At 46.1% G+C, this 25,335-nt stretch overlaps 1 protein-coding gene across 7 annotated transcripts in view; it reads left to right on the forward strand.

Moving 5' to 3' along the window:
• SGCE (sarcoglycan epsilon) overlaps positions 1–25,335 on the forward strand; it is an 83,234-nt gene that overhangs the window by 40,650 nt on the left and 17,249 nt on the right. For all 7 annotated transcript variants that reach the window (XM_077268162.1, XM_077268161.1, XM_077268163.1 and 4 more), the window contains 4 exons: positions 715–787; positions 7,964–8,162; positions 10,954–11,116; positions 20,409–20,620. In XM_077268162.1, coding sequence (XP_077124277.1) covers positions 715–787; positions 7,964–8,162; positions 10,954–11,116; positions 20,409–20,620 — 647 coding nt within the window. The remainder of the gene's footprint in view (positions 1–714; positions 788–7,963; positions 8,163–10,953; positions 11,117–20,408; positions 20,621–25,335) is intronic.

The raw sequence follows: 25,335 nt of genomic DNA on the forward strand, positions 1-25,335 counted from the left end.
ACGACTTCATGTCATATGAAGCCTAGTGTCATGATGCCACTGGGTCTAGAAAGCACCAGAAGATGCCGGGTCGGATGCTGGGTGCAGAGGTGAAGACCGACTGTCACGGAGGACCATACTGGACGCCAGACCATGGCGGCGAGAATCGAATTGCTCATCTTAAATAATTACTTATGGAGGAAGATAAAGGAGTTGCATGAAATCTTGTGGATTGATAACTTGCTGATTAATGATGAGTCCAACCACCGAGGCTCTAAAATGCCTAAATGGTGCACATATGCTTCACCCGTCTATCTCCGGCATTCCCATAGAGAACGAATGAAGTGGTGGCGCCTGCGCACATGTGCGACCATCACCCCTTTCCATCGGGGCACTTCACGGCTTCATTCATGGAGACAGATGTGAGGACACAGACGGGCTATATAAATCAGAGCAAGATCAGAGCGTAGTGCACGGACTGGCCGGCAGCTCTCCCTACCGGAGCCCGATAGCTGCATGGAAATACATGAAGCTGTCATACTCAGGTGGGGAGGACCGACGGCCAGTCCGGGCACTGCTTTCCGATCTCAATCCGATTTATATGACTTTCTGACTGCGCTCTTAGGGAGAGAATGGTCATGTACCCAACTACTTCATACAGAGCCGAGTGATATATTGTTATTATTTGTCGGAACATTAATTTTTACTTTCTCTTCTCATTTTTTTCTTCTGAAGATAACCGCCTACAACAGACGAACGTTTGAGACGGCCAGACATAATCTTATCATCAATATTATGTCAGGGGAGGGTAAGTTGGCCTTGTGTCCAATACCGATTGATTACAACGAGTGTTAAAAATGTGCAAAGGGACATTGGTTCCAAAAAGTCACGCAAACACTAATAATTAGCAAATGTATTGATGAAATTCAACTCGTAATTCAGCTACAAGCATTTATCACCCATCAGTAAGGTTCGCTCCACATGCGGTTGGATGTGGAGAACCAACATCTGTCTTGTAACAGCAGTGACTTGAGCTGAGCTCCTATTGCTGCTGTTAACCATTTATATGCTGTGGTCAATCTCTAAATGGAGCTGTTGTGTATGCACACTAGCCCCTATCAGCCCACTGTCACATAATCACGGGGCAACGATGGGTTACAATGGCAACCAGAGGTCTGCTGAAGTGCAGCTCTGGAGTATAATACAGGATGTAACTCAGAATCAGTACAGGATCAGTAATGTAATGTATGTACACAGTGACTGCACCAGCAGAATAGTGAGTGCAGCTCTGGGGTATAATACAGGAAGTAACTCAGGGTCAGTAATGTAATGTATGTACACAGTGACTGCACCAGCAGAATAGTGAGTGCAGCTCTGGGGTATAATACAGGATGTAACTCAGGATCAGTAATGTAATGTATGTACACAGTGACTGCACCAGCAGAATAGTGAGTGCAGCTCTGGGGTATAATACAGGATGTAACTCAGGATCAGTAATGTAATGTATGTACACGGTGACTGCACTGTTGTGAATTAGACTTTTTTGGCTCCCTCTAGTGGTTACTAGTGATATGACTCTGGGATTTCCTTCCCTCTGTTTGCACCCAGCTGGGTCGTTACTTCAGGGGTGTTGCTATATAAACCTCCTGGAACCTTAGTCCAGTGCCTGGCATCGGTGTTATCAGACACATTCTGTTTGCTCCTGTTTACGGGTCCTGGTTCGTGCTAAATTAAGCTAAGTCTTGCTTCTTTGTTTTTTGGGTTATTTGTTTGCTATCATTTTTGTCCAGCTTGTACTAAATGTGATTCCTGACCTTGCTGGAAGCTCTAGGGGGCTGGTGTTCTCCCCCCGGGCCGTTAGACGGTTCGGGGGTTCTTGAATTTCCAGTGTGGATATTTTTTATAGGATTTTTTGCTGACCATATAAGTTATCTTTCTATATTCTGCTATTAGCTAGTGGGCCTCTCTTTGCTAAATTCCTAGCTCATTCTTATGTTTGTCTTTTCCCCTTACCTCACCGTTATGATTTGTGGGGGGCTTCTATCCAACTTTTTGGGGTATTTCCTCTGGAGGCAAGAAAGGTCTTTCTTTTCCCTTCTAGGGGTAGTTAGCTCTCCGGCTGGCGCGAGACGTCTAGGATCAACGTAGGAACGTTCCCCGGCTGCTGGTATTTGTGGTGCTAGGATTAGTTATATGGTCAGCCCAGTTACCACTGCCCTATGAGCTGGTTTTCTGTATTTACTGACTTAGCATTATTCCTGAGACCCTCTGCTATTGGGGTCATAACAGTATGCCAGGCCAATATTGAATGTTTAAAGCATTGCAGAAGTGGGATAATAAGAAAGGAAATTCTGAGGTTTTTTTTTTCTCTTCCTTCTCTTCCTCCCCTTTACCTTTGAGTGGCTTGTGCTTGCTGCAGACATGAATGTGCAGACCTTGATTACAAGTGTTGACCAGCTGGCAGCTCGTGTGCAGGGTATACAAGATTTTGTTACCAGTAGTCCTATGTCTGAACCTAAAATACCTATTCCGGAATTGTTTTCTGGAGATCGATTTAGGTTTAGGAATTTCAAGAATAATTGTAAATTGTTTCTTTCTCTGAGACCCCGTTCATCTGGAGATTCTGCTCAGCAAGTTAAAATTGTTATTTCTTTTTTGCGGAGCGACCCTCAGGATTGGGCTTTCTCGCTAGCGCCAGGAGATCCGGCATTGGCGAATATTGATGCGTTTTTTCTGGCGCTCGGATTGCTTTACGAGGAACCCAATCTTGAAATTCAGGCAGAGAAAGCCTTGCTGGCTATTTCTCAGGGTCAGGATGAAGCTGAAGTGTATTGCCCAAAATTTCGGAAATGGTCCGTGCTTACTCAGTGGAATGAGTGTGCTCTGGCCGCAAATTTCAGAAATGGCCTTTCTGAAGCCATTAAGAATGTGATGGTGGGTTTCCCCATTCCTACAAGTCTGAATGATTCTATGGCGCTTGCTATTCAAATTGACCGGCGTTTGCGGGAGCGCAAAACCGCTAATCCTCTGGTGGTGTTGTCTGAACAAACACCTGATTTAATGCAATGTGATAGAATTCAGACTACAAATGAACGGAAAAATCATAGACGTCAGAATGGGTTGTGTTTTTACTGTGGTGATTCTACACATGTTATATCAGCATGCTCTAAACGCCTAACAAGGGTTGTTAGTCCTGTCGCCATTGGTAATTTGCAACCTAAATTTATTTTGTCTGTGACTTTAATTTGCTCTTTGTCTTCTTACCCTGTTATGGCGTTTGTGGATTCAGGTGCTGCCCTGAGTCTTATGGATCTGTCATTTGCCAAGCGCTGTGGTTTTGTTCTTGAACCGTTAGTAAATCCTATTCCTCTTAGAGGTATTGATGCTACGCCATTGGCGGAAAATAAACCGCAGTTTTGGACGCAGGTGACCATGTGCATGACTCCTGAACATCGGGAGGTGATTCGTTTTCTTGTTCTTCATAAAATGCATGATTTGGTCGTTTTGGGTCTGCCATGGTTACAGACCCACAATCCAGTCCTGGATTGGAAGGCAATGTCTGTGTCAAGTTGGGGCTGTCAGGGAATTCATGCTGATTCCCCGCCGGTGTCTATTGCTTCCTCTACTCCTTCGGAAGTTCCTGAGTATTTGTCTGATTATCAGGATGTATTCAGTGAGTCCAGATCCAGTGCTCTGCCTCCTCATAGGGACTGTGACTGCGCCATAGATTTGATTCCAGGTAGTAAATTTCCTAAGGGAAGATTATTTAATCTGTCAGTACCTGAGCATGCCGCAATGCGTTCATATATCAAGGAGTCTCTGGAGAAGGGGCATATCCGTCCATCCTCTTCCCCTCTTGGTGCGGGATTCTTTTTTGTGGCTAAGAAGGACGGATCTTTGAGACCTTGTATTGACTATCGGCTACTGAATAAAATCACTGTAAAATTTCAGTATCCTTTGCCTCTCTTGTCGGACTTGTTTGCCCGGATTAAGGGTGCCAAGTGGTTCACCAAGATAGATCTTCGTGGTGCATACAACCTTGTGCGCATTAAGCAAGGTGATGAATGGAAGACTGCATTTAATACGCTCGAAGGTCATTTTGAGTACTTGGTGATGCCTTTTGGGCTTTCTAATGCTCCCTCAGTATTTCAGTCCTTTATGCCTGATATTTTCCGGAAGTATCTGGATAAATTTATGATTGTTTATCTGGACGATATTCTGGTTTTCTCTGAAGATTGGGACTCACATGTGGAGCAGGTCAGGATGGTGTTTCAGGTTTTGCGTGAGAATGCCTTGTTTGTTAAAGGCTCAAAGTGTCTCTTTGGAGTACAGAAAGTTCCCTTTTTGGATTTATTTTTTCCCCTTCTGCTGTGGAGATGGACCCAGTCAAGGTCCGAGCTATTCATGAGTGGACTCAACCCACGTCAGTTAAGAGTCTTCAGAAGTTCTTGGGTTTTGCTAACTTCTACCGTCGTTTTATCGCTAATTTTTCTAGCGTTGTTAAACTTTTGACGGATATGACCAAGAAAGGTTCTGATGTTGCTAACTGGGCTCCTGCAGCCGTGGAGGCGTTCCAGGAGTTGAAGCGCCGGTTTACTTCGGCGCCTGTTTTGTGCCAGCCTGATGTCTCACTTCCCTTTCAGGTCAAGGTGGATGCTTCTGAGATTGGGGCAGGGGCCGTTTTGTCACAGAGAGGCCCTGGTTGCTCGGTAATGAGACCATGTGCTTTCTTCTCTAGGAAGTTTTCGCCTGCTGAGCGGAATTATGATGTGGGCAATCGGGAATTACTGGCCATGAAGTGGGCATTTGAGGAGTGGCGTCATTGGCTCGAGGGTGCTAAGCATCGTGTGGTGGTCTTGACTGATCACAAAAATTTGATGTATCTCGAGTCTGCTAAACGCTTGAATCCTAGACAGGCCCGCTGGTCATTGTTTTTCTCCCGTTTTGACTTTGTGGTCTCGTATTTACCAGGTTCAAAGAATGTGAAAGCTGATGCTCTTTCAAGGAGCTTTGTGCCTGACTCTCCTGGAGTCACAGAACCTGTTGGTATTCTTAAAGAAGGAGTTATTTTGTCAGCCATTTCTCCTGATTTGCGACGTGTGTTGCAGAGATTTCAAGCTGGTAGACCTGACTCTTGTCCACCTGACAGACTGTTTGTTCCTGATAAGTGGACCAGCAGAGTCATTTCCGAGGTTCATTCCTCGGTGTTGGCAGGTAATCCGGGAATTTTTGGCACCAGAGATCTGGTGGCTAGGTCATTTTGGTGGCCTTCCTTGTCACGGGATGTACGGTCATTTGTGCAGTCCTGTGGGACTTGTGCTCGAGCTAAGCCTTGCTGTTCCCGTGCCAGCGGGTTGCTCTTGCCCTTGCCTGTCCCGAAGAGGCCTTGGACACATATTTCCATGGATTTCATTTCTGATCTCCCGGTGTCTCGGGGTATGTCTGTCATCTGGGTGGTATGTGATCGCTTTTCAAAAATGGTCCATTTGGTGCCTTTGCCTAAGCTGCCTTCCTCTTCCGATCTGGTTCCTGTGTTCCTTCAGAATGTGGTTCGTTTACACGGCATTCCTGAGAATATTGTGTCTGACAGAGGATCCCAGTTTGTTTCCAGGTTCTGGCGATCCTTTTGTGCTAGGATGGGCATTGATTTATCGTTCTCGTCTGCCTTTCATCCTCAGACTAATGGACAAACTGAGCGAACTAATCAGACTCTGGAAGCTTACTTGAGGTGTTTTGTTTCGGCAGATCAGGATGATTAGGTGACCTTCTTGCCGTTGGCTGAGTTTGCCCTAAATAATCGGGCTAGTTCCGCTACTTTGGTTTCGCCATTTTTCTGCAACTCTGGTTTCCATCCTCGTTTTTCCTCGGGACATGTGGAGCCTTCTGACTGTCCTGGAGTAGATTCTGTGGTGGATAGGTTGCAGCAGATCTGGAATCATGTGGTGGACAACTTGAAGTTGTCACAGGAGAAGGCTCAGCGTTTTGCCAACCGCCGCCGCGGTGTGGGTCCCCGACTTCGTGTTGGGGATTTGGTGTGGCTGTCTTCTCGATTTGTTCCTATGAAGGTCTCCTCTCCTAAATTTAAGCCTCGCTTCATCGGTCCTTACAAGATATTGGAAATCCTTAATCCTGTGTCCTTTCGCTTGGATCTTCCGGTTTCGTTTGCCATTCACAACGTGTTCCATAGGTCTTTGTTACGACGCTACGTTGTGCCTGTGGTTCCTTCTGCTGAGCCTCCTGCTCCGGTGTTGGTTGAGGGCGAATTGGAGTACGTGGTGGAGAAGATCTTGGATTCTCGTCTCTCCAGGCGGAGGCTTCAGTATTTGGTCAAGTGGAAGGGTTATGGTCAGGAGGATAATTCCTGGGTGGTTGCCTCTGATGTGCATGCGGCCGATTTGGTTCGTGCCTTTCACGCTGCTCATCCTGATCGCCCTGGTGGTCTTGGTGAGGGTTCGGTGACCCCTCCTTAAGGGGGGGGTACTGTTGTGAATTAGACTTTTTTGGCTCCCTCTAGTGGTTACTAGTGATATGACTCTGGGATTTCCTTCCCTCTGTTTGCACCCAGCTGGGTCGTTACTTCAGGGGTGTTGCTATATTAACCTCCTGGAACCTTAGTCCAGTGCCTGGCATCGGTGTTATCAGACACATTCTGTTTGCTCCTGTTTACGGGTCCTGGTTCGTGCTAAATTAAGCTAAGTCTTGCTTCTTTGTTTTTTGGGTTATTTGTTTGCTATCATTTTTGTCCAGCTTGTACTAAATGTGATTCCTGACCTTGCTGGAAGCTCTAGGGGGCTGGTGTTCTCCCCCCGGGCCGTTAGACGGTTCGGGGGTTCTTGAATTTCCAGTGTGGATATTTTGATAGGATTTTTTGCTGACCATATAAGTTATCTTTCTATATTCTGCTATTAGCTAGTGGGCCTCTCTTTGCTAAATTCCTAGCTCATTCTTATGTTTGTCTTTTCCCCTTACCTCACCGTTATTATTTGTGGGGGGCTTCTATCCAACTTTTTGGGGTATTTCCTCTGGAGGCAAGAAAGGTCTTTCTTTTCCCTTCTAGGGGTAGTTAGCTCTCCGGCTGGCGCGAGACGTCTAGGATCAACGTAGGAACGTTCCCCGGCTGCTGGTATTTGTGGTGCTAGGATTAGTTATATGGTCAGCCCAGTTACCACTGCCCTATGAGCTGGTTTTCTGTATTTACTGACTTAGCATTATTCCTGAGACCCTCTGCCATTGGGGTCATAACACTGCACCAGCAGAATAGTGAGTGCAGCTCTGGGGTATAATACAGGATGTAACTCAGGATCAGTAATGTAATGTCTGTACACAGTGACTGCACCAGCAGAATAGTGAGTGCAGCTCTGGAGTATAATACAGGATGTAACTCAGGATCAGTAATGTAATGTGTGTACACAGTGACTGCACCAGTAGAATAGTGAGTGCAGCTCTGGAGTATAATACAGGATGTAACTCAGGATCAGTAATGTAATGTATGTACACAGTGACTGCACCAGCAGAATAGTGAGTGCAGCTCTGGGGTATAATACAGGAGGTAACTCAGGATCAGTAATGTAATGTATGTACACAGTGACTGCACCAGCAGAATAGTGAGTGCAGCTCTGGGGTATAATACAGGAGGTAACTCAGGATCAGTAATGTAATGTATGTACACAGTGACTGCACCAGCAGAATAGTGAGTGCAGCTCTGGGGTATAATACAGGATGTAACTCAGGATCAGTAATGTAATGTATGTACACAGTGACTGCACCAGCAGAATAGTGAGTGCAGCTCTGGGGTATAATACAGGATGTAACTCAGGATCAGTAATGTAATGTATGTACACAGTGACTGCACCAGCAGAATAGTGAGTGCAGCTGTGGGATATAATACAGGATTTATACTAGATATGTGTAATATGGGTATGCATACACTATAATGTATGGTAATTTTGATGTTTGTCATGTGCTTTCTGTATTCTGAGAACAGATTTCCCACTTCCTTACCAAGCTGAGTTCTTTATTAGAAACATGAATGTAGAAGAAATGTTGGCCAGTGAAGTTCTGGGTGATTTTCTTGGAGCTGTTAAAAACGTCTGGCAACCGGATCGTCTGAATGCCATTAATATCACATCAGCCCTGGACAGGGGAGGCCGAGTGCCGCTCCCCATCAATGACATGAAGGAAGGGTAAGCCTCATATGGGATGTGCTACTGAGGATAGAATATGGCCTTCTATCTGCCGAATGTATAACATGAAATACTCAGAGAAATGCTCAGGGCGAAGCTGCTACTTTATTGATCCAGTAGTATACAAGGCGCAAAAAATGGTTGAACACAACGGAACAAAAATTAAAAAGGCAAAAAATAAATATCTGCTGGGCTCCCAGGCAACATGTTACAGACCTGCCCTTTAAGTATACGTACCCCCCCAAGAGAGCACAAACGGCACGGGGCCCCACACGAAGCTTAGGCGCAACGAGCATGCTCCTCTAAGTATGTACTACTTTTTTCTTTTTAAAAATCTACCATGCCATTCCAGAGATATTGGTTTTTATTATGTGCAACTTTTTTATGGCCTTCCTTTACCAAGGGGGTGTGGCTCACAGGATCCTCTGGGGTGTGTCAAAGAACCATGCAGGTCTAAAACATGTTGCTTTGGAGCACAAGGAATAATTATTTTGTGTCTTTAATTTTTGTGCTGTTGTCATCCCTGCAGATGAACACTTGGATAGAAGGACTACTCTAAGCAACGTGGCCCACCAAGTCCATCTCTTCTGCTACAAGGGTTGTATGGTCATTGGTTGTTACCAGTAACCATGACAGTGAGGTTTCCTTACTTACCAAGACTTCACAGTCCCCCGATCTTATTCCTGTAGATCATCTCTAGGATGAGGTGGAGCAGGCTGTGACTGTCAGTACCGCCATAACTTGCGACAATTGCATTCTCTTGGGTAGTCTGTGGCAGACAAACCAGGGTTCTGCAAACGTCCTTGGCCATTACATGAATACTGGAATTCTGGCATTTAGGAGGCCGCTGCAGCATCATGACGTCACGCCGCCTTGGACATCATGACATTGGTGAGGCCTCGTGGAGTCATGATGCCAGAAGGGCTCCAGGATTCCAGTATTCGAGAGCAAGACCCTGATCCGGCTGTGAATCTTTTTGCTCATCTCTAATTTTGGTTGTTGTTTTTATCCCATTACTAATCTTGAACTGAACCTGTGTTTCATCCTACAGTGGTGACAAACAGTTTTGCATTTTTTTTTTTAAGTGTGATTTCTTCTCTCAGATTCTTGTGATGCCATTTTCCTGGTGATGAATTGAAAGTGCATGAAGTTGTCATCATGTGAGACCTTAATTTTAACCAAAATGCTTTAGAATATCGGTATGGTCATTTAATTAAAGAAAACTGACGGCCAAAAGTTTTGCATCTACTATTTATTGCTCACAACAGAGAGAGTAATTCATTGTTACGATGCCATAACTTAGTATTTTGTAGCATAACCTCTTGCTTTAATTACTGCACCGACGGACATTGGAGCCACTCGGGTATAAGACATCCTGAGGGAACTCGCTCCATTCCAGGTACAAATCTGCAAACAATTCATCTTTATTGCAATGGGTGCGGGCCCCAACTCGTCACCCTAACTTATCCCTATGGTGCTTTATAGGGTGTACATCAGGTGATTGGTTTGGCCATTTTCTTTGCTAATCAATTTCTGATTAAATTGGATGTGTGCTTAGGATTGTTTTCTTTCCGGAATTTGCAGCCCTTGCCTACTTTGGTTTTACAATGTGGCAGCATTACAATCTCCAGTATATCCTTGTACATGGTAGCATTCATATTTCCATCAATTCTATGCAGAGGGCTAATGGCAAATGGAGAAAAGCAGCCCCAAACCATGACATTGCCACCACCATGTTTCACTGTAGGTGTGTGGTACCTTACATCATTACATTTTCCAATTGGGCGGTATATATAGTACTTGCCATCACTACCAAACAGATTGAACTTGGATTCATCCGACTACAACACCTTAGACCAATCTGTCTTTTTCCATTAGCTGTGCACTTTGGCAATATCTAGTCGGACCTTCCGGTTCTTTGCAGAGATGAAAGGCTTCTTGACTAGAACTCGTGCATTCCGCCCTACTGCCCTTAGCCATCGCCCCACAGTTTGGCGACTCACTTTGACCCCATATTCTTCATTCTTTTTGTTCAAAACCTGTACAGCACTTTATGAACATCAGATACTGACTTTTTCTTAATAATGTGATCAACTTTGGAGGAAGTTTTCCGCGGTTCTAGGTGTGTCAGCTGTTCCATAACCTTCTTTTTCTTTCTTTATCATACATATTTATTCCTGACATCTGGTGATAAATTTGTCTTTGTCTTCGCCATTTTTAACCTCAAAACACACAAACAAAAATAAAAATTTTAGGCAAAATTTGACTACCAATGACAAAACATGCAAAACAATTGGCCCAGCAAATGGTGAAAACTAACACATAAAGGGATAAAACAATGTCAAACACAATTGTCATCCTTTTAGCTGACAACCATTTGCTTCCTGATTACCAGCAAAATGTCATCACAACAACCAGCCAGAAGTATTCACACTTTAAAAAGAAAATGCAAAACTTTCGGTCTCAACTGTATTTCGTTTTGTTCACGGGAGCAGCGTTCACAATTCTGCTGGTTGTTACAGGAAACAGTCCACAAAGTGGGTTGACAGAACACACACTTAAAACTTAAACTTTGCTTTCATAATGGAAGTTAGTTTTTTTTTTTACTATATTACATTACATTAAAGAAAAGAATTCCAAGATTGGAAATTACCAGAAACTTTTTTTGACTGTCGGGAGAGATTGCAGCTCTGAAGTTGGCAGAATCGTTAATGCAGCTCTGGGACTATAATACATATTTTATATGTATAGTATAATTAGGTTTAAAGATACTCACCTATGTCTTTTCTAGTGTTTATGTTATGGTCGGAGCAGATGTCCCGTTCTCATCATGTCTACGTGAAGTAGAAAACCCACAGAACCAGCTCAGGTGCAGCCAGGAGATGGAACCCGCCATAAGTTGCGATAAAAAGTTTCGGGCACAATTCCATATAGACTGGTGTAAGATCTCACTGGTAAGGTTATACGCTTAGTGAATATACAGATATATAAAGGAACATTCCTGGGAGAATGTATATACCTTCTTCGCCCCTTCCCCCACCATCTTCAGTGGTGCCTTAGGAGGTGCCCTAGTCCACCAACCCCTGTAAAATACTTGCAAAGTGTGTTTAAAGGGAACCTGAAAGCTGTCCGATCAGTAGCGTAGCTACCGGGAGCAGAGGGTGCGGGCACCCCGGGTCGGTGCTCTGAGGGGGCCCACCCGGAGCTACGCTACTGTAACTGTATTGTATTGTGCGGCAGAGCAGGGAGTATCGATCTCTCTGCTCTGCCGCTAGCCGCTATGGGGCACCTGATCAGGCGGGGCCCCGGTGCCAGCAGTGGGCCCCCCGCTGTCATCGGAAGATCAGCTGACGTCTGACGTCGCCGACAGTGACAGCGGGCGCGATGACATCACTGCCCGGCGCCCGCTGTCAGGAGATCAGTGGGAGCAGCGCAGGAATCAGGAAGAAGAGAGGTGAGTATTTTTTTTTTTTAATGGGTGCTGCTGCCTTATTATAGGGTCTGCCTATGGGGGTGCTGCCTTACTATAGGGTTTGCCTATAGGAGGACTGCCTCATTACAGGGTCTGACTATGGGGGCTGCCTTAATACAGGGTCTGACTATGGGGGTGCTGCCTTATTACAGGGTCTGCCTATATGGGGGTGCTGCCTTATTACAGTGTCTGCCTATGGCGGCTGCCTTATGCTATATAGTCTGCCTATGGGGAGTGCATTATACTATATTGTGGACTATTTGGTGCATTATGCTACTGTATATGGAGGCTAGGGGGCCATCATACAGTGTAGAGATTCCAGTGTGGGGTCGTTATACATTGTTGGTGCCATCAAACAGTTTGTGTGCTACTAAGGAGTCAGTATACTGTGTGGGTAGTACTATACAGTGAGGGGGCGTTATACTGTGTATAAGAGAGCATCATGCTGTGTATATGGGAGCTGTACAGGGGGAGACTCAGGACTTTATTAAATATAATGTGGGCACTTATTGTTATAGGGGAACTCAGGTTACTGTGGCTATCAAAGGGGCACACAGGGCATAATTACTTTCTAGGGGCAAAATATGGGCACTGTTTTCTAGGGCACTTGAACCTGGCATTACTATATTGTAGAGAGTTGCTTTAGAATTTAGAGGACACAGAAAACCACACAGCAGGTGCAGTAATAGGGACACATACGGCAGCAGTGGCTCAGTATTGGGGTATCAGGTGCAGTAATAGGGACACATACGGCAGCAGCGGCTCAGTATTGGGGTATCAGGTGTAGTAATAGGGACACATATGGCAGCAGCGGCTCAGTATTGGGGTATCAGGGGCAGTAATAGGGTCACATACGGCAGCAGCGGCTCAGTATTGGGGTATCAGGTGTAGTAATATGGACACATATGGTAGCAGTGGCTCAGTATTGGGGTATCAGGGGCAGTAATAGGGACACATATGGCAGCAGCGGCTCAGTATTGGGGTATCAGGTGCAGTAATATGGACACATACGGTAGCAGTGGCTCAGTATTGGGGTATCAGGGGCAGTAATAGGGTCACATACGGCAGCAGTGGCTCAGTATTGGGGTATCAGGTGCAGTAATAGGGGCACATACGGCAGCAGTGGCTCAGTATTGGGGTATCAGGTGCAGTAATAGGGACACATACGGCAGCAGCGGCTCAGTATTGGGGTATCAGGGGCAGTAATAGGGACACATACGGCAGCAGCGGCTCAGTAGTGGGGTATCAGGGGCAGTAATAGGGTCATATACGGCAGCAGCGGCTCAGTATTGGGGTGTCAGGGGCAGTAATAGGGACACATACGGCAGCAGCGGCTCAGTATTGGGGTATCAGGTGCAGTAATATGGACACATACGGTAGCAGTGGCTCAGTATTGGGGTATCAGGGGCAGTAATAGGGTCACATACGGCAGCAGTGGCTCAGTATTGGGGTATCAGGTGCAGTAATAGGGGCACATACGGCAGCAGTGGCTCAGTATTGGGGTATCAGGTGCAGTAATAGGGACACATACGGCAGCAGCGGCTCAGTATTGGGGTATCAGGGGCAGTAATAGGGACACATACGGCAGCAGCGGCTCAGTAGTGGGGTATCAGGGGCAGTAATAGGGTCATATACGGCAGCAGCGGCTCAGTATTGGGGTATCAGGTGTAGTAATAGGGTCACATATGGCAGCAGCGGCTCAGTATTGGGGTATCAGGTGCAGTAATATGGACACATACGGTAGCAGTGGCTCAGTATTGGGGTATCAGGGGCAGTAATAGGGACACATATGGCAGCAGCGGCTCAGTATTGGGGTATCAGGTGCAGTAATAGGGACACATACGGCAGCAGCTGCTCAGTATTGGGGTATCAGGGGCAGTAATAGGGTCACATATGGCAGCAGCGGCTCAGTATTGGGGTATCAGGTGCAGTAATAGGGACACATACGGCAGCAGCGGCTCAGTATTGGGGTATCAGGTGCAGTAATAGGGACACATACGGCAGCAGCGGCTCAGTATTGGGGTATCAGGTGCAGTAATAGGGACACATACGGCAGCAGCTGCTCAGTATTGGGGTATCAGGGGCAGTAATAGGGTCACATACGGCAGCAGCGGCTCAGTATTGGGGTATCAGGTGCAGTAATAGGGACACATACGGCAGCAGAGGCTCAGTATTGTGGTATCAGGTGCAGTAATAGGGACACATATGGCAGCAGCGGCTCAGTATTGGGGTATCAGGTGCAGTAATAGGGACACATACGGCAGCAGCGGCTCAGTATTGGGGTATCAGGTGCAGTAATAGGAACACATATGGCAGCAGCGGCTCAGTATTGGGGTATCAGGGGCAGTAATAGGGACACATACGGCAGCAGCGGCTCAGTGTTGGGGTATCAGGTGCAGTAATAGGACACATACGGCAGCAGCGGCTCAGTATTGGGGTATCAGGTGCAGTAATAGGGACACATACGGCAGCAGCGGCTCAGTATTGGGGTATCAGGTGCAGGAATAGGGACACATACGGCAGCAGCGGCTCAGTATTGGGGTATTAGGGGCAGTAATAGGGACACATACGACAGCAGTGGCTCAGTATTGGGGTATTAGTCGCAGTAATAGGGACACATATGGCAGCAGCGGCTCAGTATTGGGGTATCAGGTGCAGTAATAGGGGCACATACGGCAGCAGAGGCTCAGTATTGGGGTATCAGGTGCAGTAATAAGGACACATTCGGCAGCAGCGGCTCAGTATTGGGGTATCAGGGGCAGTAATAGGGACACATACAGCAGCAGCGGCTCAGTATTGGGGTATCAGGTGTAGTAATAGGGACACATACGGCAGCAGCGGCTCAGTATTGGGGTATCAGGGGCAGTAATAGGGGCACATACGGCAGCAGAGGCTCAGTATTGGGGTATCAGGTGCAGTAATAAGGACACATTCGGCAGCAGCGGCTCAGTATTGGGGTATCAGGGGCAGTAATAGGGGCACATACGGCAGCAGTGGCTCAGTATTGGGGTATCAGGTGCAGTAATAGGGACACATACGGCAGCAGCGGCTCAGTATTGGGGTATCAGGGGCAGTAATAGGGACACATACGGCAGCAGCGGCTCAGTAGTGGGGTATCAGGGGCAGTAATAGGGTCATATACGGCAGCAGCGGCTCAGTATTGGGGTGTCAGGGGCAGTAATAGGGACACATACGGCAGCAGCGGCTCAGTATTGGGGTATCAGGTGCAGTAATATGGACACATACGGTAGCAGTGGCTCAGTATTGGGGTATCAGGTGCAGTAATAGGGGCACATACGGCAGCAGTGGCTCAGTATTGGGGTATCAGGTGCAGTAATAGGGACACATACGGCAGCAGCGGCTCAGTATTGGGGTATCAGGGGCAGTAATAGGGACACATACGGCAGCAGCGGCTCAGTAGTGGGGTATCAGGGGCAGTAATAGGGTCATATACGGCAGCAGCGGCTCAGTATTGGGGTATCAGGTGTAGTAATAGGGTCACATATGGCAGCAGCGGCTCAGTATTGGGGTATCAGGTGCAGTAATATGGACACATACGGTAGCAGTGGCTCAGTATTGGGGTATCAGGGGCAGTAATAGGGACACATATGGCAGCAGCGGCTCAGTATTGGGGTATCAGGTCCAGTAATAGGGACACATACGGCAGCAGCGGCTCAGTATTGGGGTATCAGGTGCAGTAATAGGGACACATACGGCAGCAGCGGCTCAGTATTGGGGTATCAGGTGCAGTAATAGGGACACATACGGCAGCAGCTGCTCAGTATTGGGGTATCAGGGGCAGTAATAGGGTCACATATGGCAGCAGCGGCTCAGTATTGGGGTATCAGGTGCAGTAATAGGGACACATACGGCAGCAGCGGCTCAGTATTGTGGTATCAGGTGCAGTAATAGGGACACATATGGCAGCAGCGGCTCAGTATTGGGGTATCAGGTGCAGTAATAGGGACACATACGGCAGCAGCGGCTCAGTATTGGGGTATCAGGTGCAGTAATAGGAACACATATGGCAGCAGCGGCTCAGTATTGGGGTATCAGGGGCAGTAATAGGGACACATACGGCAGCAGCGGCTCAGTGTTGGGGTATCAGGTGCAGTAATAGGACACATACGGCAGCAGCGGCTCAGTATTGGGGTATCAGGTGCAGTAATAGGGACACATACGGCAGCAGCGGCTCAGTATTGGGGTATCAGGTGCAGGAATAGGGACACATACGGCAGCAGCGGCTCAGTATTGGGGTATTAGGGGCAGTAATAGGGACACATACGGCAGCAGTGGCTCAGTATTGGGGTATTAGGGGCAGTAATAGGGACACATACGGCAGCAGAGGCTCAGTATTGGGGTATCAGGTGCAGTAATAAGGACACATACAGCAGCAGTGGCTCAGTATTGGGGTATTAGTCGCAGTAATAGGGACACATATGGCAGCAGCGGCTCAGTATTGGGGTATCAGGTGCAGTAATAGGGGCACATACGGCAGCAGAGGCTCAGTATTGGGGTATCAGGTGCAGTAATAAGGACACATTCGGCAGCAGCGGCTCAGTATTGGGGTATCAGGGGCAGTAATAGGGACACATACAGCAGCAGCGGCTCAGTATTGGGGTATCAGGTGTAGTAATAGGGACACATACGGCAGCAGCGGCTCAGTATTGGGGTATCAGGTGCAGTAATAGGGACACATACGGCAGCAGCGGCTCAGTATTGGGGTATCAGGTGTAGTAATAGGGACACATACGGCAGCAGTGGCTCAGTATTGGGGTATCAGGGGCAGTAATAGGGACACATACAGCAGCAGCGGCTCAGTATTGGGGTATCAGGGGCAGTAATAGGGACACATACGGCAGCAGTGGCTCAGTATTGGGGTATCAGGTGCAGTAATAGGGACACATACGGCAGCAGCGGCTCAGTATTGGGGTATCAGGTGTAGTAATAGGGACACATACGGCAGCAGTGGCTCAGTATTGGGGTATCAGGTGCAGTAATAGGGACACATACGGCAGCAGCGGCTCAGTATTGGGGTATCAGGTGTAGTAATAGGGACACATACAGCAGCAGAGGCTCAGTATTGGGGTATCAGGTGTAGTAATAGGGACACATACGGCAGCAGTGGCTCAGTATTGGGGTATCAGGGGCAGTAATAGGGACACATATGGCAGCAGCGGCTCAGTATTGGGGTATCAGGTGTAGTAACAGGGACACATACGGCAGCAGTGGCTCAGTATTGGGGTATCAGGGGCAGTAATAGGGTCACATACGGCAGCAGTGGCTCAGTATTGGGGTATCAGGTGCAGTAATAGGGACACATACGGCAGCAGCGGCTCAGTATTGGGGTATCAGGTGCAGTAATAGGGACACATACGGCAGCAGCAGCGGCTCAGTATTGGGGTATCAGGGGCAGTAATAAGGACACATACGGCAGCAGCGGCTCAGTTTTGGGATATCAGCAGGATGAGGAGTTTGTGCAGGTTGGGAATAGATGGTGATGGGGCTGGAATATGAGAAGTGAAATGTGTCTTTGTTGTATTCTCTGCAGACGAGTTGTAGCTGGAAGAAGTTGTCATGTCGGTCTGGGCCAGATGGAAAAGACGGGAAAAATGAACGATTCCATCAGAAAGGACGTCAGCGGTAAGTCACTATCTGTAACTGTGCAGTGATCTGTTATATGTTCTGTAGGGCTCGTATCTACCACTGACCATATGGCGGTAATATCCATATTGGTCTTCATATAGAGATTATCTTCAGTAACAGGGCGGTCTTCTGCTGAGGTTCTCCTCCACTATTAGGGTGCGTGAGTTGTAATCAAGGTTACCTGGTTAGGGGCCCACTCAGAAGTTTCGCACCCCCGGAACCAAAACCCTAGCTACGCCTCTGTGTCTGATCCATGGGCAGGGGGTAGGGAGAGACCTGTCACTCCAGGGGAGCTGGCGTGGAGAAGCTGCAGGGGACATCCGGACTAGTTTCCCTCGCGGATTGGTCCTCGTCAGCTTTTAAAGCATATTTTTCTGAGTTGAACATAAATGGCTGAAATCATACACCCAATGTCTGATACATACTGCCCCGTGGATCAAGCAGTTTATACCAGCTATCAGGTTCTCTTTAAAGGGGTTATCCACTACTAGGACAACCCCTTCTTGATCAAGATGTTTGGCCCCGTAAAAATAATAAAGCTTATACTCACCTCCCATGCAGGCACTGTTCCCGCGGTGTCGGCGCTTGCTTTCCCCGAGGCTCCAGTACGTCTTGCATGTTTTTTATTCTGCTTATCATGTGGTGTCTTCAGTAAAATAATTAGGATGTACTCTATTATGCCATCTTTACCCTTTATTATCCCAAGTAGTTTCTCTTTTTTGTTTTTTTAACCATGTGTCTATTTTGGTTGTGCTGAATTGCATTTATTGCAAACTTTATTTGGGGGCATATTCCTTCTATTATAGGTTTAAGCTGTGTTTGGTGGTTGCTTAGCCCCCTTAGATACCTAAAGAGTTACAAACAAGTTAAAGTGACCATATAACTTATGTGGATGGATGTGTGCAAAAAACGTACACTAGGCGGATAAGAGTGATAAAAATTTTCATTTTTACTTAATAAATGAGTAGTTCACACGAAAATAAGCAACTGTGTAACATGTCTTATAAGAGAAATCTGCTTCTTTCTCCTCCTGGAACGATCTTTTATTCTCAATTTTAAACATTTGTTTTTGGAGAATACTGATTTTGACATTACTGAGATAGGATATGACAGTTGGTGCTAATAAGATTCTATGGAGAGAGGAGGGGATGAGCTAGAGGAAGACACAGGCATTCTAGGGAGGAGCTAGAGGAAGACACAGACATTCTAGGGAGGAGCGAGAGGAAGACAGACATTCTGGGGAGGAGCGAGAGGAACACACAGACATTCTGGGGAGGAGCGAGAGGAACACACAGATATTCTGGGGAGGAGCGAGAGGAACAGACAGACATTCTGGGGAGGAGCGAGAGGAACACACAGACATTCTGGGGAGGAGCGAGAGGAACACACAGACATTCTGGGGAGGAGCAAGAGGAACACACAGACATTCTGGGGAGGAGCGAAAGATACACACAGACATTCTGTGGAGGAGGGAGAGGAACACACAGACATTCTGTGGAGGAGCGAGAGGAACACACAGACATTCTAGGGAGGAGCGAGAGAAACAGACATTCTAGGGATGAGCAAGAGGAAGACAGACATTCTAGGGAGGAGTGAGAGGAAGACACAGACATTTTAGAGAGGAACTAGAGGAACACAGAGATTCTAGGGAGGAGCGAGAGGAAGACACAGACATTCTAGGGAGGAGTGAGAGGAAGACACAGACATTTTAGGGAGGAGCGAGAGGAACACAGACATTCTAGGGAGGAGTGAGAGGAAGACACAGGCATTCTAGGGAGGAGTGAGAGGAAGACACAGACATTCTAGGGATGAGCAAGAGGAACACAGAGATTCTAGGGAGGAGCGAGAGGAAGACACAGACATTCTAGGGAGGAGTGAGAGGAAGACACAGACATTTTAGAGAGGAACTAGAGGAACACAGACATTCTAGGGAGGAGAGAGAGGAAGATACAGACATTCTAGGGAGGAGTGAGAGGAAGACACAGACATTTTAGAGAGGAACTAGAGGAACACATACATTCTAGGGAGGAGCGAGAGGAAGACACAGACATTCTAGGGAGGAGTGAGAGGAAGACACAGACATTCTAGGGAGGAGCGAGAGGAAGACACAGACATTCTAGGGAGGAGCTAGAGGAACACAGACATTCTAGGGAGGAGCTAGAGGAAGATACAGACATGTTAGGGAGGAGCTAGAGAAACAGACATTCTAGGGATGAGCAAGAGGAAGACAGACATTTTAGGGAGGAGCGAGAGGAACACAGACATTCTAGGGAGGAGTGAGAGGAAGACACAGACATTCTAGAGAGCAACTAGAGGAACACAGAGATTCTAGGGAGGAGCTAGAGGAACACACAGACATTCCAGGGAGGAGCTAGAGGAAGATACAGACATTCCAGGGAGGAGCTAGAGGAAGATACAGACATTCCAGGGAGGAGCTAGAGGAACACACAGATATTCTAAGGAGGAGCGAGAGGAAGATACAGGCATTCTAGGGAGGAGCAAGAGGAAGACACAGACATTCTGGGGAGGAGAGAGAGGAAGACACAGGCATTCTAGGGAGGAGCGAGAGGAAGACACAGACATTCTAGGAAGGAGAGAGAGGAAGACACAGGCATTCTAGGGAGGAGCGAGAGGAAGACACAGACATTCTAGGGAGGAGCGAGAGGAAGACAGACATTCTGGGGAGGAGCGAGAGGAACACACAGACATTCTGGGGAGGAGCGAGAGGAACACACAGACATTCTGGGGAGGAGCGAGAGGAACAGACAGACATTCTGGGGAGGAGCGAGAGGAACACACAGACATTCTGGGGAGGAGCGAGAGGAACACACAGACATTCTGGGGAGGAGCAAGAGGAACACACAGACATTCTGGGGAGGAGCGAAAGATACACACAGACATTCTGTGGAGGAGGGAGAGGAACACACAGACATTCTGTGGAGGAGCGAGAGGAACACACAGACATTCTGTGGAGGAGCGGGAGGAACACACAGACATTCTGTGGAGGAGCGAGAGGAACACACAGACATTCTGTGGAGGAGCGAGAGGAACACACAGACATTCCTCTGCAAGTTCTGAAATGACAGTTACAGTTTAAATTTGAAACAAAAAAAATTTATTTCTTTCAGGTGGATAAATTGAAGCAAGTGGTGATCACTCAGGAAGTTGTGCGGGGGGAAGGGATCCTTCCTGACGCAGGGGAGTATAGACCTCCATCCGAAACACTGAAGGGCAGAGACTATTACTCGGACTTCCTCATCACGTTGGCAGTGCCCTCTGCCGTAGCCTTGGTGCTTTTTGCCATCTTGGCCTACATCATGTGCTGTCGGAGGGAAGGAATGTGAGTGCCCCGCTTTTATCTACACACATTACACACATAAAGCAAACTGTGGATATTTAGTTTTTAATATTTTTGGTATCATATTCAGTCGATTTTGATTTTTCTTTGCACATGTTCCATCATATCAGAGACACATAGAAATGGTTACATGATTATGGACTATATTTGGGCCAGCATTCAATGGTTTATGATAAGGATCCTATATTGATGAAAAGACCATAACATGTTAAATGACTTGTGGTGGTCTTTGTTTGGCACCAGTTTTATTGGCCGTTCGACTGGTGGCAGCCACATATAACAGGTGGCAGTGCTCGGTCTCATGCTGTGTATGGTTTGTGAGCATTAATAATGATGGGATATTACTAAATATTCAAATTCATCTTCTAGAAATGTATTTATGGAAGTGGAGGTACAATACATATACTGATCGGCTGCAATATAAAAATCACTGACAGGTGAAGTCACTAGCATCCAGTATCTGATGACAATGGCATCTATGGGGGGCGGATATTTTATGTCACAAGTGCTGCTCCCATCATGGCAGTGGGATCTTAATGACCGTGCCCTTTATCATCAGAATAAAAACCCCTACAAGACCTTAAAACCTCATAGTAACATGACCAAGAGATGAAGGTGACGACTTGTCCCTCAATTCCGAGATCTCAATCTTATCCATCATCTCTGGGACATGCTGGAAAATCAAATTCTGTCTTTGGAGGCCCCACTGAGAAACGTACAGGAAAAAAAGGATGTCTCCAAACACAACCTCAATGTAAGTATAGAGACATGATGATAAATTGCAACAAATATTATATGATAAAAAATTGAATTTTTATTAGAAACATGGAATAAAATAAATATAAATACAATGAATTCAAGCTAAAGAACATACGAGTAGTGCAGGAGCATCAGGGACATGAAAAATATGTATCTATATTGGAAATTGTACCGCCTATAATGAAAGAAAAAAATCCCCCAAACAAAGAGAATTTGGCATAAAGTCAATTCTGATTCATGATTTACAAATAAAGTGCATAGTGCATAATGTGGTGATTTACCATGAATTGTGCATGGGTTTTAAATCAATCATAATAGACGTGGTAAATGCCGGTGAAGGGCTATTGTGCATCTCATAATATAATAAGCCATACAATACCTGTAAAGTGCAAAGAGTCCGAGGTAGCAGGGACTCGTATGTTCTTTAGCTTGAATTCATTGCATTTATATTTATTTTATTCTATGTTTATAATAAAAAATACATTTTTTATCATATAATATTTGTTGCAATTTATCGTCATGCCTCTATACTTACATTGAGGTTGTGTTTGGAGACATTTATGATAGACGTTTTGCCTATTATTTTCTTTTTTTGGACTGTGTTAATTTAGGAAAAAAAGGATCTATATTGGTGCCAGGTGTCACCGACGTCTTGTGGCGCCCATACAGTTTTGGTGGCACTGTCCAGCACAGTATTAGACAGATGTTTTAATATTATGGCTGATTGATGTTCCCTGTGACGAGATGAGACTTGGATGATCAGTCATTCCCACTATTCAGAGTTGGGCTATGGTATGAGTATGAATTGTACCTGCTTTGGGAACAAGTCGTCTTGCTTCAGTATAATAATTGCCTCGAATTCGTATACAATTTTTCACTGTGACAGATTTATCAATTTACTCTTTATTACTCAGCTACAATAATTACTTTGCCCTATAGTCCTAAGGAAACTGCTGCTGGACTTACTGCGAGTTGTATATGGCCGGCCCGCTACTGATATATGGTAGTCTCATAAATATGTTCACACAACATATTACTACATACAATGCTGACGTAATACCTTAAAATGATGCCACCATAAATTAATCACAACAGAAAGCCATGTAGTGCTTGTATATTGCAATACTATATGCACAAAAAATGCTCTGTAATGCCCAAATAATACCGCCATACAGTGCCCATATAACAGTCTCCAATGCTTTCATTCTGTGGCAGTGAAGTGAGGTCACCTAAAGCTCTTCTCTCATATGCATTTTGTGGCATTTTTACTAAAAGGACAGAAGAATAGATCTAGTGATTTTACCTGGGCCATTTTAAAGGGATTTTACAAAACAACACAACAGGCCATAGATGGTCAAACGGGCAATACAACACTGGGTGATCCAACTCCGGGCTAATCAACATCAGACTAACCAACATCAACCTTTCCAACAGCGGACAATGCAACACCGTACAATCCAACACCAGGCTAATCAACATCGGGCTAACCAACATTGGCCTTTCCAACAGCGGGCAAACTAACATCGGGAACTCAACATCGGGCAACCCCAAAATGGGACATTGGTCAATCCAACATCTGGCAATTCAACATCGGTTGATCCAACATCGGGCGATCTAACATCGGGTGGTCCAACATTGGGCGATCCAACATTGGGCAATTCAATATCGAGCAATTCAACATCGGTCGATCCAACATCGGTCAATCCAATATCAGTTGATCCAATATCATTCGATCCAACATCAGGCGATTCATCATCGGCCGATTCAACATTGGGCTATCCAACATTGAGCAATCCAACATCAGGCAATCCAACATTACTCGATCCAACATCGGACAATCCAACATTACTCAATCCAACATCAGGCAATCCAACGTCGGACAATCCAACATCAGGCAATCCAACATCGGACAATTCAACATCAGGCAATCCAACATCGGGCAATCCAACATTGGGCGATCCAACGTCGGGCGATCCAACATAGTGTAATCTAACATTGGACATCCAAAGTTTTTCGGAGCCAAAAAGTCTCAATATGACACAGTAGTGATGCTTTAGATCTGACCTCCATTATATACAAGGGTCCACAGAAGAGCCGGGGTCTCTCTTATAGCATTTATAATACTTGAATTTACAATTAAAGAGGAAGCTTAAATTGCAACCACCTTTAACTTAAAGGGAATCTGTCTCCCCAAAATTCGCCTATAAGCTGCGGCTACCGGCATCAGGGGCTTATCTACAGCATTGTAATGCATTCTGTAATGCTGTAGATAAGCCCCCGATGTATCCTGAAAGATAAGAAAAACAAGTTAGATTACACTCACCCAGGGGAGTTCCCGATGCGGTCCAGTCCGATGGGCGTCGTGGTCCGGGTTCGGCGCCTCCCATCTTCATGCGATGACGTCCTCTTCTTGTCTTCCTGTCGCGGCTCCTGTGCAGGCGTACTTTATCTGTCCTGTTGAGGGCAGAGCAAAGTACTGCAGTGCGCAGGCACCGGGCCTCTCTGACCTTTCCAAGTGTCAACAGAGCAGATAAAGTACGCCTGCACCGGAGCCGCAGGAAGAAAAGAGGACATCATCGTAAGAAGATGGGAGGCGCCGGATCCGGACCGCGATGCCCATCGGACCCGAACCGAACCAGGACCGCCCCTGGGTGAGTATATTCTATCTTGTTTTTCTTATCTTTCAGGTTACATCGGCGGCTAAGGCCTCTTTCACACTTCAGTTGTTTGGCGTCAGTCTAAATCCGCCATTTTCCTCAAAAAACGGATCCGTTTTTTTTTTTCAACGGATCCATTTTTTTCCCCATAGCCTTGCATTAGCGACAGATTGTGATGGATGGTCGTCCGTTCCATCCGTCATGCGACGGATCCGTCAAAATTTAGCGGACGTCATCTAGACATTGACGGTCATTGCAACGTTTTTTGTCTCCGTTGAAATGACGGATCGCGACGGATCCGTCGCATCCGTCATTCCATAGAATGTCCACCTATGGGCGACGGATCCGTCGCGACCGTTATTTCGACGGATCCGTCGCCCCAATCCGTTTTTTCATTTTTTTTCAATTGCGCATGCTCCAAAAAGTATATACAACCCCCGAGTAACGGATCCGTTACATCCGTTTTTTCAACAATTGTGACGGATCCGTCGATCCGTCACTTTGTCGGAAGTGACTGACGCCAAACGACTGAAGTGTGAAAGAAGCCTTATCTACAGCATTACAGAATGCATTACAGAATGCTGTAGATAAGCCCCTGATGATGGTGGCCGCAGCTTATAGGCGAATTTTGGGGTGACAGATTCCCTTTAAAGAGTAACTTTTTTTTTAAATAATTTTGTCTAGCATAGAAGGTTATGAAACTTTATTAGGGGATTTATCTCCATTGCTATAAATAATCTGTATATAAGTGGCTTCCAAACGCCAGCTTTTCCTCCAGTCAGCCGCATTGACATTTGGAGTACAGAAGGTGAAAAAGAAAAAGTTTAGCTACTCTTTAATAAATCCACTATAAAAAAAAATCAGCTTTGTAAATCATTTTCCTTGGAAACGTCTACCGTTTTGAGTATGCAGCTCCTGGCGTGCAGTCAGGTTCTGCAGTCATGTGTGGAATAAGAGATTAACAGATCAGACTAAAACAAAGTTTATTTAAAGGGGTCACTCCCACAAACTAGAAAAAGTTTGAATGAAGCGTTGGGCAGACTCTGTTCAAAGTTTATAGTACTGGCAGTGACAGCTAAGTGCTGCTCTTGGTGGTTTTTATCATTGCCATAGACTTTAAATAAGATGGCCGAAACATGTGCCCGACCACCGATCCAATCAAACTTTTTCTATTCACCATCTTGAGACTAGTTCCTTCTATTAAGGAGTCCCACCAATCAGACCTTCACGATTTAGCGTTTATCACTTATACAAACTGAGACTGGAATATCCCTTTAAATC

Source organism: Ranitomeya variabilis, chromosome 6, assembly GCF_051348905.1.
Source record: "Ranitomeya variabilis isolate aRanVar5 chromosome 6, aRanVar5.hap1, whole genome shotgun sequence".
Taxonomy (NCBI): domain Eukaryota; kingdom Metazoa; phylum Chordata; class Amphibia; order Anura; family Dendrobatidae; genus Ranitomeya; species Ranitomeya variabilis.